The 16,786-nt window shown below is 52.9% G+C and overlaps 1 protein-coding gene across 3 annotated transcripts in view; it reads right to left on the bottom strand.

Moving 5' to 3' along the window:
- Positions 1–16,786, bottom strand: part of STX18 (syntaxin 18) — a 116,853-nt gene that overhangs the window by 46,856 nt on the left and 53,211 nt on the right. For 2 of the 3 annotated variants that reach the window (XM_070069565.2, XM_070069566.2), the window contains exon 2: positions 2,523–2,590. In XM_070069565.2, the coding sequence (XP_069925666.1) occupies positions 2,523–2,590 (68 nt within the window). Of the gene's footprint in view, positions 1–2,522; positions 2,591–3,387; positions 3,505–16,786 lie in introns of those variants that run through there. The other variant, XM_089326928.1, reaches the window with a different exon arrangement.

Raw genomic sequence — 16,786 nt, 5'->3', positions numbered from 1 at the left:
TGCGCAGTCACAGGTGAGCTCGCGGAGAACGCGTCGGGAACCCAGCTACACCATGTGGGACCGGGGCCGGAGGAATGGTGAGGAAGCACAGGTGAGCAAATCCACCCCACGGGCCTGCTCTACACAGCACAAGAGCTAAGGCAGCTCACACGGTTCTCAAAGGTGGTAAGGAACAACAGAAAGGATAATATTTGATGAAAACCGTATGTGGCTCTCAATGCCTCTAGCATCCACTGCCTGGCCTGTGACAGGACCTGCCAGTCCCTGACACAGCCTGTCCCCTTGCCCTCGCATGGAAGACAGACAAAGGGCTGGTGCCCGAGGCTGAGGGGCAGCAGGGCCACGTGTGGAGCTGGGGACTCAGCTCCGCTCTGTCTCGGGGCGGTGGGAGCGGTGTGATGAAGGCCACGAGGAGGGACGGCGACCCTGAGAAATGGAAAATGGCTGCTTCCCCACAGCAGGAGGCCAGGAGGAAGGGCGAGGGGCTGGGGTGCACTGAGAGCACGCCTATCGTCGCGTCCAGACGTCACAGGGCAGTGGGCCATGAGGGCGCTCCACAGGGTCTGTCCTACCTCTTGGTAAAACCACAGGCCTTCCTCCCCTGGCCTCCGCAGCCCTGTGACCTTGTCCTGCCCCGCTTCTCCCCACGGGACCTGTCACCTACCACCCATAAACCTGCTGCTTGCCTTTGACAACCGCTAGGACACAAGCTCCACAAGGGCGAAAGCTGTGCCTGCTTTGTTCCCTGACGCGCCCCGAGCATCTGCAGGAGAACTGGGAACAGAGCAGGACTTAGCACACGTCGCTAAAGGAGCGAGGGGCAAGGCTGCGGCAGGGCTTCTCCTCACCCACAATTCTCTTGTGGAAAGCTGTCCTGCGATTGAAAGATGCTTTGCACATCCCTGGCCTGCGCCCACTAAATGTCAGGAGCACTTCTCTCCCTAGCTGTGCCAAACAAAAACATACCACACGTTACCAAGCAGCCCTGTGGCCGAGAACCTCGGGGCCAGTCGTGGACCTCAGGACTGGGAGAAACCGCACGCACGCACTCACTCAGTCGTCTGACATGTGTCTGCTGGGGACCAGGCAGGGGTGGGGCATGGTGGAAACAGGAACGGAGAGCTGGCCAGGTCCCTGGCCTTCAAAACCTTCATCTGATGGCCAAGACGGAAGGAGCTGCTGTTCTTATCACTGACTAGGTACCCACTGCGATGTGTGCCGTGAAGAGGACAGACAGGGTGGAGAAACAAGAGACTAACAGGAGATCGGTTTTACTGAAAGAACCCACTCAGTGGTCAGAGAAGGCCTCCTGGAGGAGCTGCTGTGAAAGCCGAGAGTCAGTCTGGCAGGGACAGCACTGGGAGGAGGAGGCACATCACAAGCCCAGGCTGCAGCAGCAGAGAGCATGGAGCCCTCCAGGACGGCTGACCCGGGGCAGCACCACGGCAGGGGGCGGGGAATAGCAGGGCGAGCCTGAGATGAGGCCAGAGAAGGCAGGGGCAGAGCATGAGCCGCCAGGCCAGGGTGCTGATGCTGACCACAGGACAGTATTCATGACTGTCACATAAATAAATAAATCTTTAAAAAATAAATAAATGAAAGACTATGCTGAATAGAAACTGTACCTGTCACTGGGAGGACCGTGACCACGACCTACACTAGGGCAGGAATAAATGAACTCATCCAAAGCACCCTAAGGAATGAAGGCCGGGGCAGGTGCTACAGTGCAGTGGGTTAAGTCGCTGCTTGAAATGCCCTCACTCTCTGCGGGAGCACAGCTTGTGTCCTGGCTACTCTGCTTCTAACCCAGCCTCCTGCACACACTTCTGGGAAGCAGTAGATGATGACCCAAATATCTGAGGCCATGCCACCCCACAGAGACACAGATGGAGTTCCTGGCTCTTGCATTTGGCCTGGCCCAACCCCAGCTGTGGCAGCCACTTATGGAGTGAAATAGCAGACAGAAGATCTCTGTCTCTCTTTATCTCTGTTACTCTGCCTTTCAAATTAATAAATAAATCTTTTTTTAAAAAAAGAAGAAGAGAAATGAAGGCCACGCCGAAGTGGGCTTGTCACTGTCTGCAGGAAGTGTCCAGAGCCTGGCAGAAGGCCAGCAGAGGGAGACAGCTTTCACAGCTGAGGACTGGAACCTGATAAGGAGAGCTTGACCCAAGGAGACGAGGGTGAGGGGCTGAAAGACACCCGTAAGAACATCACCAAAATGGCAGGAGCAGGAATCTGGCCTGTGTTAAGATCCCTGTGTCCTCCCTTAGACTGTCTGGGTCTGGGTCACTCTGGCTGCTTACTCCAGCTTCCTGCTAACGCACTCTAGGGGCAGCGGTGATGGCCCAAGTCGCTGGTCCCTGCCTCCCAGGCTGAGTTCCTGGCTCCCAGCTTCAGCCTCAGACAGTGCAGGCATTTGGGGCGTGAACTGGTAGATGAGACAAGTGTTCTCTCAAACAGATTTTTAAAACTTGAAAGGAACACAGGGATGGACACAAACACAGCAAAGATGTGCTTACCTGTAAGCATTAATATAATCTTTCCTATGTTCCAGAAGAAAATCTCTCAGTTTGCCAATATGAGAAATCTAAAATTAAAAAAAGAAAGCAAATAGTTTATATAGATGTGAGGCATGTTACATTCAGAAGTTCATATGTAATACATTTTAAATAAACAGAGAAGGGAAATCAAGTTGCAGAAATATGCTGAAGCTACAAAGCAAGCAACTTCAGCTTCAGACTGTCCCCCGGTGCCCAACACGTGCATTCCTGGGCCCTGCCCCCTCCCAGTGGCCCCTGCTACCTCTACTTGTCATGACTGGGACACTAGGAACGTAGGGATTCAACAACGCATGTTTGGGACCTGCACAGCTCACATTCAGCGATGGCCAGTTCCCTTCCTTGCGTGTCTTACATCTAACATCTTACAGACAATTATTGCTTCTTTCAAGTGTTGTGGAGGACGCAGTCTAAGGCTAGAGCGATCAGGCTTATACATAGTGGCCAGGCCGAGCAGCAGAGCTAAGGGGCTCAGGGACGATGATTTCTCCCTGTACAGCAATCCCCCATCTTGCTTCCACAGATGCGTCTAAAGCTTTGCTCCTACCACGTGTCAGGTACTGTGCATGGAGCTAGGGATTAAAAATTACAGAAAGAATTGGAAGAAAACCCAGAGCACAGTTGACAGGGACAGGAGAGAAGGATTACACAGCTGGTGGCCTGCTCTGTTCTCTGACCACATTCACTCGGCTTCCCACTCACACACGGCGCAGCCCTGAAAGCTCTCTGAACTTTCCTCTCTCCCATGTGAGTTTTTCTGTCGAGGCTACCCATCCACTTTGCTCTGAATTTAAAGGCCTCTGCATACCACCCACACGGCACTCACTTCAACAAGGCCTGTCCTCCAATCTCACTTTCACAGACAGACAGGCATCTTTCGTCAGCGACGTTATAAACATGGAAGGAGGGCTGCAGCTCCCCTCAGGGCTCTAGGTGCAAGAAGCTGGAACACATTAGTGGGATAAGTACATGTCTAAACATAAAAGAAAGCCACAGGTCACAAGAAAAAGGCTCCCAGTTTGTCTGGAGACAGGTGTGTAGGTTTCATTAAATCTCCCATACAGTTGAGACTATTATTATAAATGCAGTCCAGAAAACTACTCTAAGACATTTTAAGAGCCTAAGTCAAAGAAAGAAATCAAGAATGGCCACAACAGCTGTGGCTGTAAGGTAACGAAGCGGGGAGCCCGGGCGGGCACCAGCCTCACTGTTCTCCTGAGCCAGTCTGCAGGCGAGCTGCACAGAAGCTGAGGGACGGGCCCAGGGCCACACAATCGGCACACGGCCGGGCTCAGATTCAAGCTCAGGACCCAGAGCCGGGATTCGACACACTTCCCGGTACTGCACAGCTGCTTTCCTCGCCCGCCTGCTTCTGTTCCCCAGGTAAGCCGAAACCTTTTCAGTCTGCTACAAAACAACGTAAGAGGTGAGCAGGAAGGCTTGACTGCATCACACACATTTCATAAGGTGATTCTTCTGGCTAAAAATCTTCAGTGCTTCAGTTCCCTTACCAGATCCATACCTACAAGTGGTCAAAAACTCACCTGCCTTTATTAGCCGGGTAAACCCTGTAAGGCAAAGAAAGCAAGGAAGAGGGTGGGTGTAAGAAATCAGGCCATGCTGAGTTCTGGTCTCAGAATCCACGGCAGCCAAAAGCAACAGCTCTGGCTGATCTGCCAAAGGGCGGCCAGCGCAGCGATCTCGGCCTGACCAACGGAACAAGTCCAGGCTCCCAAACACAGCGTTCAACCCCTTCACAGTTCAGCCCTGAAGTCCCACGTGGCCTCAGTCCCTGCCCCGCTGGACCCCAGGCTCCCTGCCCCAGGAGAAGCACACCCCTCGCTTGTATGCCCACGTAGTTTTTTCCTTGGAATGCCCTTCCCACCATTCCCTTGAAGGCAAATTCTTCCTCCTACCTGAAATTCTCTTTTCCTTCCCACACCCACTGCCAGCCACAGCCAGATGCCAGTCTCTCTCAAAAGGCTGCACCTATTTCTCCATGAGGACAACAACTGGTTCTTGGACCGACCTTCCTTTGCCAGACTACAGGCTCCTAGAGGCAAGACAGCCCTCTCTTTCCCTATGGCTTGCCAGGCACAGTTCCTGGAGCAAAGCAGAGCCTCCCAAACACTTACTAGATGTTTTACAAATAGCAGGTGCCAAATAATCCTAGGAGGATTACACGTACAGTGTCAGGCAGAATGGTACATCCCCAGCCTCACACCCACTAAGAGCTGTAACGTCCAGAACCGTTTGTTTTTAGAAGTCATAAAGGTTCCCATAAAGAGTGTCAAAGGGTCGAGAGGACTCTATCACCCAGGCCAGACCAAGCCACCACCCCCTTCCAAAGCAGGAGCAGTGGACACGGGCTGAGTGCTGGCAGCAGGAAGGCTGCGTGGGCAGCTCACCACACCGTGGTCACAAGGGCATTCAGTGAAGGAGCACGCATGCCATCCCGGCCTCACACGCCTTGGACGGCAAATTTCCATAAAATCAGTTTATTTAAACAGTGCAAAAAGCTTCTTCAGGATTAAAACGAATTCTCGGTAAGTTAAGAGGTTGTAAGTCATTACTGATTTAATAACAATAAACCAACACTTAACAAGAATACAATGTATAAAACAACATTCTAAATGCCAAGAATGAAAAGAAATAAACGAGCTCTATTTCTTTAGACATCTGAGAGCTGTGAGAACTACTGAAAGCCACACACATAAAAATTCCAAATCCGTAACACAGCAGCACGCTGCGGGCCCTGCTCTGTCTGATTAGGCACACTCGCAGGCCCAAGCAGCAGGGCGCGACAGACGACCTCTGCAATGAGGCACGGGCACCATCGGCTCCCGAAGACTCCCGCCGGGCTCGGACTCTCCTTCCTATCAGGCACGGTCCTGCTTTTGAGCGGAAGCTGCCAGACGGCACACACACTCTGCTCCAATTCTGATGTCCACCTAACACTCTGAAAGGCTGAGGGGCTGTGTGCTTTGAATTTTTTGATGTTTCCACAGATAGTACAAACTTAAAAAGGCACTGACAGGATAAAGTAGGGATATGCATAAGTAAGAGAACGTCTCTTACTTCTGATAGGAGAAAGACCATTCTAGTGTAAAACGATGATGAAATCAAAGTAAAACGAAAATACATTGGCCCTTTAATGATCTAAGACTTGTGTCAACTTCCTACACTTTTTTAAAAAGATTTATTTATTTATTTGAAAGGCAGAGTTTGAGAGAGACAGAGGCAGAGAGATAGAGAAAGAGGTCTTCCATCTGCTTTCACTCTCCAGATGGGTGTAATGGCCAGAGCTGTGCCAGTCCAAAGCCAGGAGCCAGGAGCTTCTTCTGGGTCTCCCACATGAGTGCAGGGGCCCAAGGACCTGGGCCATCTTCCACTGCTTTCCCAGGCCACAGCAGAAAGCTGGATCGGAAGAGGAGCAGCCCAGACTCAAACCGGCGCCCGTATGGGATGCCGACACTGCAGGTGATAGCTTTACCCGCTATGCCACGGCACTGGCCCCTTACACTCTTGATATCACTGAATGACATGACAAAAACGAGCCGGGGAGAGTCCTCAGAGAAGGAGAGGCTCACTGTTTCTGTGGGACTCTGTGGGACCCGGTGGGACCCGGTGGGACCCGGTGGGTGAAATGTAAGGGCTTGGACTAGGGAGGGCAGTGCTTGGGGGTCGGAGGGCCATTCCGCATGCTGCACAGCAGGAGGGATACAGCTCTGTCCCTGCTGCCTGGAAAGCCCTCTTTACTCCAGTCCATTCCACCTGGGGAACACCTGCTTATCTTCCAGGTTCCACTGCAGTGGCAGCTCCTCTGCAGTGCAGATAGACCTGCTGGCACCTCCCCCCTTGTGTACCAAGGCTAGACTTCAGCGAACGTCCGAGAGGTCAGGCCCTCTGCTCTACTGTTTCCGGATCCCAGCAGTGCCTAAGTGTTGGAAGGGGGAAACGAGGGGGCAAGTGTGTGGCCATCAGGGGGCAACCAAACAGACTGCAGGATTCGATAAATCCCTATGCACTAAGTGATCCCGAGGGTATCACACAGACTGCACCTCCACAACCCACGGATGAAGAAGCAGGGACCACCAGCTGTTCTCAAATCAGCAGTGAGCAAGTGAGCAAGTGAGCGAGGTGTGTGAGGGTGCAGGGACTGCAGCCCAGTGGGCTTCCCAGATCTTCCCAAGGTCTGTCCTCACCCAGCGCACAACCTCCAATGTGACGAGCATCCACCCCATCAGTGAGCCGCGCTTGGTCACACTGCCATGGCAGATGCAATACGCCCCAACGGACAAAGACTAGAGAACCCTGTATGTCTGAAACCACAGTTAAAATAGTATCTGAACTGTAACCAGCAGAGAAAAGAACATGACATTTCCTCATTCAGCCTCTGGCCGGTCACTGTAAATGGGCTGACAACTTGTGCACAGGAACCAAAGCCCTGGGAGGTGACACCGCCAACAGGGCTGGATCTAGAACCCCTAAATCCGCTGAGCTAGCACGAGTTCCGATGAATTAAATGATGCTGACCTAATCATGATCACGCTGGTGTTCTTCAGTTTCACTGGATAGCAGAGTCACTTTAATACCTACTTGAGCACTGTTATTTCACTAAAGAACCTCACACTTAACATTTAATGATATTAAAATTACGATGGGGCCAGCATCGTGGCTTAGCAGGTAAAGCCACTGCCTGCGATCCAGCATCCACACAGGCACCGGTTGCCTATAATGGGTTTTCATCTAGGTGCAGCAATGGTGTTATGTATTAAGATTATGTCTTATTTCTTTGTTTTTAGAGTCCTAATCTTTTAGAGAGAGAACAATTTACAAATGAAGGAATACAATGCTAGGATTTCCTTCAAGGTGAGGTGGAGGGGTTCACAGATGAACAGGATCAGCCAAGAGTTGATCACTGTTGAAGCGGGATACTTCATACACAGGTTCCTTAGTCCATCTAAAGTTCCTAACATCTAACACAGGTTCCTTAGTCCATCTACTTTAGGACAGATTTGGTATTTTCCATAATAAAATGTTATTTTAAAAGATCTCCTATATTGTACCTTCCTCCTTCAACATTTTTAATCCTTCTCAGGTACAGATATTCTCCTACCAAACTAGTGGTAATCCACATCTAAACCAACATGCAGTCTCTGCTTGACTCTCAGCAGGTAGGACCCACACCACCTAAAAAAACAACGAAATGTTCCGTGAGAACTCCAAGACTCAGCCTGCATGAGCTCATCTACTGCTCCCTGCAACCCTCAGGGACAGTATACACACACACACACATTAAGATTTGTTTATTTATTTGAAAGGCAGAGTTACAGAGAGACACAGGGAGAGAGGGGGAGAGAGAGAGAGAGAGAGAGGGAGAGAGAGGTCTTCCATCTGCTGATTCACTCCCCAGATGGCTGCAATGGCTGGAGCTGCGCCGATCCGAAGCCAGGAGCCAGGAGCTTCCTCCCAGTCTCCCAAGCGGGTTCAGGGGGCTGAAGGATTTGGGCCTCTTCCACTGCTTTCCCAGGCCATAGCAGAGAGCTGGATCGGAAGCAGAGCAGCCGGGATCAAACCGGCGCCCATATTGGACATTGATACAGCAGACCGGGGCTTCAATCTGCTGCACCACAGCACAGGCCCTGACAATAATATTATCATGACTCTTCTACAGAGGAAAAAGCGGAGTCAGAGAGTGAGTGAGAACTTTGCTCAGGAACACAAGAGTTGAAGCCTGGATCAAACCCAGGCAGTCTAAATACAGGGTTGAGTTCTTAACCACCAGATTTAAACACAGATTCTTGGCAGTCCACAACTACAGTTTTCTGGAATGATGTTCACAAGGAAGATGACTGGGAACTGAGAAAAGCAACCCAAGCAAGCAACACTGAGCTGTTCTTTTCTTGGATCCAATTCAACCATACACCACAGACTCGATCTTGCCAAGTGCCACCCTGTGTGTGCCAGGCAGGGCACAACAGGCTCTGTGCGTAAGCCCCACCCCCCAACAATCCTATGCATTAGACATAGCCCCACCCCCACTCAGTAAACATGGACGCTGAGGGCCCTGCAAGGCACGCAGGCGCAGAGACTAACGAGTGGCAGAGCTGGAACAGACTGCGGACCTGCGTCATCAAAGGTGCTGTCAGAGGCTAATTAAAACCAACACTATTTACCCAAGTTTGAGTTCTCTTCATAGAAATGTAAACTGGGTTTCCTACGAGAGTATCTGTATATGTGGACTTAAATTTTTGCTACACTGACTACTGGAGGGTCTGCGAGAACAGCACGCTGTCACCACGTGATGCTGCTGCTGCTCCTCGTTCTGCCTCTCCGCAGGCTTGGGAGGGGCTGGGCCACAGAGATGGACAAAGCAGCAAGGGCGCGGGACGGCCAGAAAGCTCGGCAGGACCAGCGCACCCTGAGCGCCTGTCATCAGGATCCTCAAAGGATGGTCCAAACAAGTGGTGAGAGCAACCTCCAGGTCTGGCTCCCCGCATCTGAGTTCTCCTGCACCCCCTTTATCCTAGGATATGGTACAGGCAGCGAAGCAGCTCTGGGCAAAGGACTGTGTGAGGGCAGGGGAAATCAGGGTACACGAGACACAGGTGAGCAAGAGGTTCGGGCCGCTGGCCAAGACGCTTGGGTCCCAATCCCCGCTTGCCGCTTGCTGTGGAAGGGGCTTCCATTTCCTCCCCTTCCGCCTGTGTGCAGGGCCCCAGCTAGACTGATCTGCCTGCCTGCCTCCCGCCCTTTCCACACACTCTCAGGGGCAGAGGACTGACTGGCTGGTTTATGATGTGGAGAAGGGAACAAGCGTGCCGCCCTTCCCTCCCTGGTCCACAGCAGCCAGCAGGGAGGGTACTTTCCGGCCCATGCTCACTCGTGTCTGGCCGTAAATCTAAGCCAGGTTCTCTACTTGGCTCTGTTCTGACTCCTGTATTTTTCTTTCAGGTAGTTCCAATACTGAGCTGGGAAGAAAGGGATGTATTTTATAAGCTCCCCTAAACTCTTAACTTTTGCCAACTGAAATTTTGAGCAAGTTGCTTAATCTCCCTGGGCTTCACTACAAAGGAAAATGGATAAAAATTATTAAAAAAAAAAACAAAATAGTGGTAGCAGAAGTTACTAGTCAACACTTACTCGGTACATAGGAGGTGGGAGGCCCACCAATACGTGCGCTCTGCACCCTCCCTTTCCTCTCCTAACAGGCCAGCAGGCAGGTGCCATGATGACTCCATTTTAACACAGAGCATAGAAATGGTTTACAGAAATGGAGACTGACTCTCACCAGTGTCTGCGCGTCACCCACAAAGGTGACCTTGCTGCTCCACCTGAGTATGACCCGGCTCCGAGGGTCGCTTCCACCAGAAGTGTAGACGGGACAGGCGCACTGAGATCGAGCCTGTCTGGGTGAAAGCTAAGGGACAGAGTGAAGCCTGCAGCCACACTGCAGGGTCAGCAGGGACCCAGCTTCTCCCCTAGCCTGATACTTCCCCAGCCTCAGGCTCCAGTCTCAAACTGCAAGTATTCATCTGACTCATCCCTTTCTTTCTCTGAAGATAAATCCAGCTCACTTTTGATTAGCTGCATTGTAACAAGTCTAATTCCTGAAATCATCAAGGCATGGAAATTCTCCCCACAGCCCATCTGTCATAAAAGCAAACAGTAGCAGTGTGTTCCGGTATTATATGCACGTGCCAGGGGAAAGACTCTCACATTACTTGTCCTAACACACACAAAGGTTTTACGAGAGCCCAAACAAACAAAAACAAAACCTCCCACTGAGTGGGATCTGGTCCTATAGGTGAATCTGCCCTACTGATGTGGGTCCAGCCCCAGCGATTGCTGACAGTATGATGTTTTCCCACAAGCATACTGGTGGGTGGGGAAGAACCAGGCAAAACTGAGGTCTTCCCAAAGTGATGCATTTATGTAAAACAAAGGAAATGCAGACCTCAAACTGTATACAAAAATAGAGGGGCAGAGTTAGAGAGAAAGAGGGAGAGAGACAGAGACCAAGAGACAGAGAGATCTTCCATTTGCTTCTTCACTCCCCAAATGGCCATAATGGCTAGAGCTGGGCCGATCTGAAAACAGAGGCCAGGAGCTTCTTCTGGGTCTCCCATGTGGTGCAGGAGCCCAAGCTGTCGGGCCATCTTCCACTGCTTTCCCAGGCTGCTAGCAGGGTGTTAGATCAGAAGTGGAGCATCCAGGACTCAAACTGGTGCCCATATGGGATACCAGCACCACAGAGGCTTAACCTACTACACCATAGCGTCAGCCCCAAACTTTCTTCTTAATATTTTTTGTGCTTAAAATTCTTTTTACAATTAGCATGTTTAATCTTCAGAAACAAACATTTTTAAACAAAGAAAGGAAAAATCTTTCCACATACATCGCTCACTAAAACTGCACACTGATCTTCCCAGGACCCCTAGGAAGAAGTCCAATTCCTTAAGCCCCTGGCCTCCCAGGCGCCCCATTCCCTGCTGCCTTGTCCAGAGGCCACGCCCTCCCACTGCCCAGCCCTGGCCCAGACTCCTGCCCAGAAAACCCTGCTGGGTCACACTCCAAGGCCTGGCTGCCATTTCCGGGCCAGGGACCCCCTGCCAGCACGTCTCCTCCAGAGATGTCACTGCTGTCCCAACCGCCTTCACGTCACCCTGACTTAAACTGCTCAGCTTGTGTCCAGCCCACGCGGTCCCCAGATTATTACTTATGCTGCAGAGTGGGCTGCTTTTCTGCTCCTCTCAGGGTCAACAGGGGAAAATAAACTGGAGAGCAAGGCACTGCACACTGCGCACCATCCACTAGGTGGCACCACAGTGCCGGAGCAGGAGCACTGACAGCAGGAGCTGTCTCCCAAGCGCTTCCCTGATTTCTCTGGGTCTTTCTTTTTACCTGGAACCAAAGAATCAATAAAGGCTAACTGGTCCGCAGCGGCTGAGGCAGAAGCGACACCGCTCGCGCACACGTGCGCTCTGGGTCAGTCCAGGAGGATTCCAAACCTTGCACTCGGGCAGACGGGGAGCACGCTGCCGTCTGCAGCCCCAGCTTTGTTTATCTGTGTCGCCCCCAGAACAGACCTGCTAGCTGCTCCTTCCTGCGTGTTCTGTAAATTACCCAAAGCAAGATGAACTGGAAAAACAAAATTCCCAGCACATCTCACAGGATGACTGCATCTAACTGCGGGCAAGGCTCAAAGCTGCCACAGTGTCGTCCGTGGAGCCCGGCAAGGGTCTGACTTCGGCACCCCCACCTCCACGGGAGGACAGCATTTTGCTTTGCTGGTACCCACAACACTTCCAACAAAGACCTGATTGGTTATGAAACAGTAAGTAGCGATTTGCATAATCTGCCTCTGCAAGAAACAAGCACTGATCAAGATTAAAGAGACTCCGAAGGTCCCTCTGGCGTATTGTAAAGCGCTCCCTCCAACAAAAAATCTTTATTATTTTTTCATTCCATCAGTGGACACAGCTTGCTGTGCAGTTTAGTACGCAACCAAAGGCACCGCCACAGCAAGCACTGCTGCATAAATACTTGCTGGCTCCTGATAAGCTAAAGCGAGTTTTCACAAGGATCATGCTCCCAAATTTAATCTGGAGCCCACGAACTAAATTCCGACTCCCTCCCTTCAGCCTGAATTGAAAAATACATCAATACCAGTTACTAAAAGTCTGAGTTCAAAGGTCAGAACTAATGTGAAGTGGTAGTGGGGGCCGTGCGAACCCCACCCCCCGCAGGAGGTCCCCAGTGACCAGTCACCCACAGAGAGCCAGCACCCTCTGTTAGGGGGCTCTATCTTATGAACCACTCCCTCCTGGCTTTCAGCAATCACTGGGGAAGCAAGTCCTACGGGCTGGACCCATCTCCTTTCCCCCATCCCTACGTGAACGACGCCCCTCAAAGAGCACGGGCCGACAAGGTGGTGTCCCCTGGGGGAGCGTCTGGCTGGCCTTTTCCAGTCCTCACAGACTCCTACGGCGGCACCAGCCCTCAGCGTCCCGAACACCACCCTCTGCCGTTTCTAGTCAGGCTTCTGACAGCTTTTCTTCAGCTTTGTTCAATGCCTCTCTGCCTTTGCTAACCTCTGAAATTTATTTCGGTTCAACTCTTGGCTCTTACACATTCCTGCCACCCTCATCCCACTCCACAGTTTTACTGACTGCATAAAAATGTCCATCCAGCCTCTCTCGTGTGTTCTGTGTGCCCGGCTGTCCCCTGGACAGGCCACTGTGTTTCCCATGAGTGCCTGGTAAGCAGCACGTTCCAGTGGATGCGCACACAGCCTCTCCTACTTGGCTCCCTGCTAGCCCCAGTCCCTCGTGTTCCTATTGTCCCAAGGAGGAAACCTCCATCTGGATGCCCTAGGTCACAGAATCGTAGGCCATCTTAGACCCTTCCCTCGTCCACAGATGAAACTGCCCAGCCAGTCCTGCCCCATCGGCCAGAGGAGCCAGCCTCCCCCAGCTTCTCCCTGCCCTGGGGCATGCCGACCGCAGTCTTTCCCCAAGCAAGCCTCTGCTTTGTGCCCTGCGCCCTGGCACCTGCCCTTCTCCCGGCCTGGAATGTCTCCACTGGTCAATGTCTACCCGGATGTGCTGGGTGGAGTGAGGCAGGAACCCCAAACTGTGCCTGGATTCCATGCTGGATCCTGGCCACCGCCCTTAGCTTCCCTCACTGACTGAAGGAGTGCTAGAGCCAGACTCTCATCCGATTCTAATCCCTGGACTCAGAAAGTCCTGTGCTCCTCCAACAGGTAGACCCTGTCACCCAGGACTATTCCGGAGGGGGTTCTTATAGCGGAATTCGAGGTGGGGGCAGCAAGTAACTACCCTGCCTGCGACCCTCAGGCTGGATGAAGCCCACGTGGCCTTCCTGCCAGGCAGACAGGCAGAGCAAGAGGGTCCGGTCGGGCTAGGTCCAGTCTCACCTCCCGTGGGCCTCAAGGGAAGGCACGCATTGCCAAAGACCTAGGGACCAGCTGGGTGCCTGACACCAGGGACTCGCCCAGCCGCCTCTCTAGAGGCCCCAGAGCGCCCTCACTGGGGGGCAGCTGTTCTGGAGACTGAGGTCTGCCCCGCCTCGTCTGCCGACAGACTAGACTCTCCTTCCTTTAACTTCAAACCTTGTCCGCACTACTCTGATGCGGCACCGGGACCCCGCTTTCGGTAACACAAGGAGGTCCTAAAGGATGTCGCTCCGGGTTACTTCCCACCGTCTCTGAGGCCAGCTGTCTGATAAGGGTCAGCTGAAAACAGAGTGCTCCACCCTGCCAGTCTGGAAACCTCCTTGGCAAAAATACACAAGGCCATGTTGATCTGGGACAACCACAGTGAGGACCTAAACAATACCGATCTTACTGCAGTTTCCAGAATCCAGCATGTTTCCTGACACCTGGAGAAAGAGTTTGAACTAGGTTCTAACTCACGGGGTCTTGCCTGAGTAGAGACAACAGGGCTGGTTAAACAAAATCCGACTAGCACTCGGCGGACGACTGCGGTGGTCTAACTTCTGATACCACAAAGCGATTTCTAAAAGTAAAGTATCACTTCCTCTCTAATGCTAAGCCCTCATCCCCTTTTCAGAAATTCAGATATTAAAAATTAAAACCCTAGGTTCTTATTAAAGAGAGAGAACTGATTTAACTTCAAAAGCTGAGTAACCTCGCATGCTGCTTAACTGATCCATGAAGCTCAATGTAGCTTCCACTTAAAACAGGGTTGGGGCACTTCAGTCTGGAAAAACAAAGAAGCAAATGTCTACCCCGTCCTCAGCTCTCCCTCACTCCTCCCGCTCCAACATTCTCTCTGTAACTTTCACCAAGTAAACACTTTCGCTCCCATTCTTCTAGCTCCCACACCGCACACCTGCCAGGTTCCTCGCTGCCAAAGCACAGCACAGGCTGATGACAGCGCAGGAGCCAGTGACGCATGTATGCGCCTGCCCACACCCCCCAGTCTGACACCTCTCCTGGGTCACCCCTTCCACGTCAAATAGTGCGGGGCTCTCTTTAAACTCTGAACCAAGTTCAGCTGTGGTATCACGCCACCTCAGTCTTCTCCAATGTCCAAGGTAAGCGTTTCCACCCCCTCTCGAAAATTCCTTATGTGGAACACTTGCACTTGTGGCATCCAGCCACACTTGCCACCTCTGACTGTGGGCCCAGCGGCCACAAAGGAGACTCGGAATTGCTGAGTGCTGTGTCAGCAGGAAGCAGAGGCATGCAGAGGCCCACCCCGCTCTAGACGCAGGGCTACTACTGATGCCTAACTGGGACACACTCACTCACACCTGATGCCCGGCTGGGACACACTCACACCTGATGCCCGGCTGGGACACACTCACTCACACCTGATGCCCGGCTGGAACACACTCACTCACACCTGATGCCCGGCTGGGACACACACTCACACCTGATGCCCGGCTGGGACACACTCACTCACACCTGATGCCCGGCTGGAACACACACTCACACCTGATGCCCGGCTGGGACACACACTCACACCTGATGCCCGGCTGGGACACACTCACTCACACCTGATGCCCGGCTGGGATGCACACTCACACCTGATGCCCGGCTGGGACACACTCACTCACACCTGATGCCCAGCTGGGACACACACTCACACCTGATGCCCGGCTGGGACACACACTCATACCTGATGCCCGGCTGGAACACACTCACTCACACCTGATGCCCGGCTGGGATGCACACTCACACCTGATGCCCGGCTGGGACACACTCACTCACACCTGATGCCCGGCTGGGACACACTCACACCTGATGCCCGGCTGGGACACACTCACTCACACCTGATGCCCGGCTGGGATGCACACTCACACCTGATGCCCGGCTGGGACACACTCACTCACACCTGATGCCCAGCTGGGACACACACTCACACCTGATGCCCGGCTGGGACACACACTCATACCTGATGCCCGGCTGGAACACACTCACTCACACCTGATGCCCGGCTGGGATGCACACTCACACCTGATGCCCGGCTGGGACACACTCACTCACACCTGATGCCCGGCTGGGACACACTCACACCTGATGCCCGACTGGGATGCACACTCACTCACACCTGATGCCCGGCTGGGATGCACACTCACACCTGATGCCCGGCTGGGATGCACACTCACTTGCACGTCCCTCAGTCCAGTTACTTACGTCAACCAAAACCTCCTTGTCCCAAAGGGCTGCTGATAAACCAGTCTCCACAATATTCGTGGGACGAACATGGGGCTGAGAAAAGCACCACAGAGCTATGGACGACTCCTCCCCCCTGGACCACCTGCTCAACCAGTCACAGGCATCTGTTTAAAAACAGCGTTGCCCCCCACGACAGCATTGTGCAAAGACGATGATTACTGTCTTCTGGAATCCAAGCGCCTTCTCCTACCTGTCCAACAGACCAAGCCGAACAAACACACTGAGGCCCGGAGGGCACAGCCCAAGCTTTATGGATCTGGGCTGGTTAATGATGTTGATTTTTTTGTGTGCTTGGAAATCTTTCTTTCATTTGTTCATCTGAGAACTATCTAAGGCCCAGTATGGGTCAGGGACAGTAAGATAAGGAAAGAGAAGAGGAGGAGGAGCAGGGAGCAGGAAGCTCCAAGCAAGGACCTGCCATGGCTCACACTGCCCTTCAGGTCCGATGCACACCCTGTCAGGCCTCGAGGCTGTGCGTGGGGAGCACACAGTGTGCGCTGCCTTCTCTCCAGGCTGGGTATCACCAAGGGTGGCTACAGAGCCCTGCCTGGGTTCAGAGCCCAGCTCCCACTGATGGGGACTGGCCTCTTCCTGCCTTCCTCTCTGAGGGATGCAGGTGGAAGGGGACCACAGCTGCAGATGGGAATCACGCCTGGGAGAACCTGACAGAGCCTGGCACGCTACGCTCTCCTTCCCTTCTTCCCTTCACCCCGTCTCGAGTCTTCCACAAGGCAGGCTGAACACTGGTGCATGAGGTGGAAAAAAGACATGACCAGGACACCGGCTCCCACAGCAGGGTTCTCCCCGCCACCTGGAGAGATGGCTGCTTCCTCAGGGGGAGGGTGCAGAGGGCGCGGCTGGCTTGAGCACAGGAGTCGGGGAGAGCGAGGACGCGCGCTGAGATGCCAGAGGTGCAGGCAGCGCGCTGGGACTCTTACCAGAACACGCCCCGAGGAACCCACAGCAGTGAAGGGAACACGAGACTCACGAGGCC

The sequence above is a fragment of the Oryctolagus cuniculus genome, chromosome 2 (genome assembly GCF_051225735.1).
Source record: "Oryctolagus cuniculus isolate XC-2025 breed Fujian yellow rabbit chromosome 2, ASM5122573v1, whole genome shotgun sequence".
In the NCBI taxonomy this organism is placed as follows: domain Eukaryota; kingdom Metazoa; phylum Chordata; class Mammalia; order Lagomorpha; family Leporidae; genus Oryctolagus; species Oryctolagus cuniculus.
This window is presented reverse-complemented; position numbering and strand designations above follow the sequence as displayed.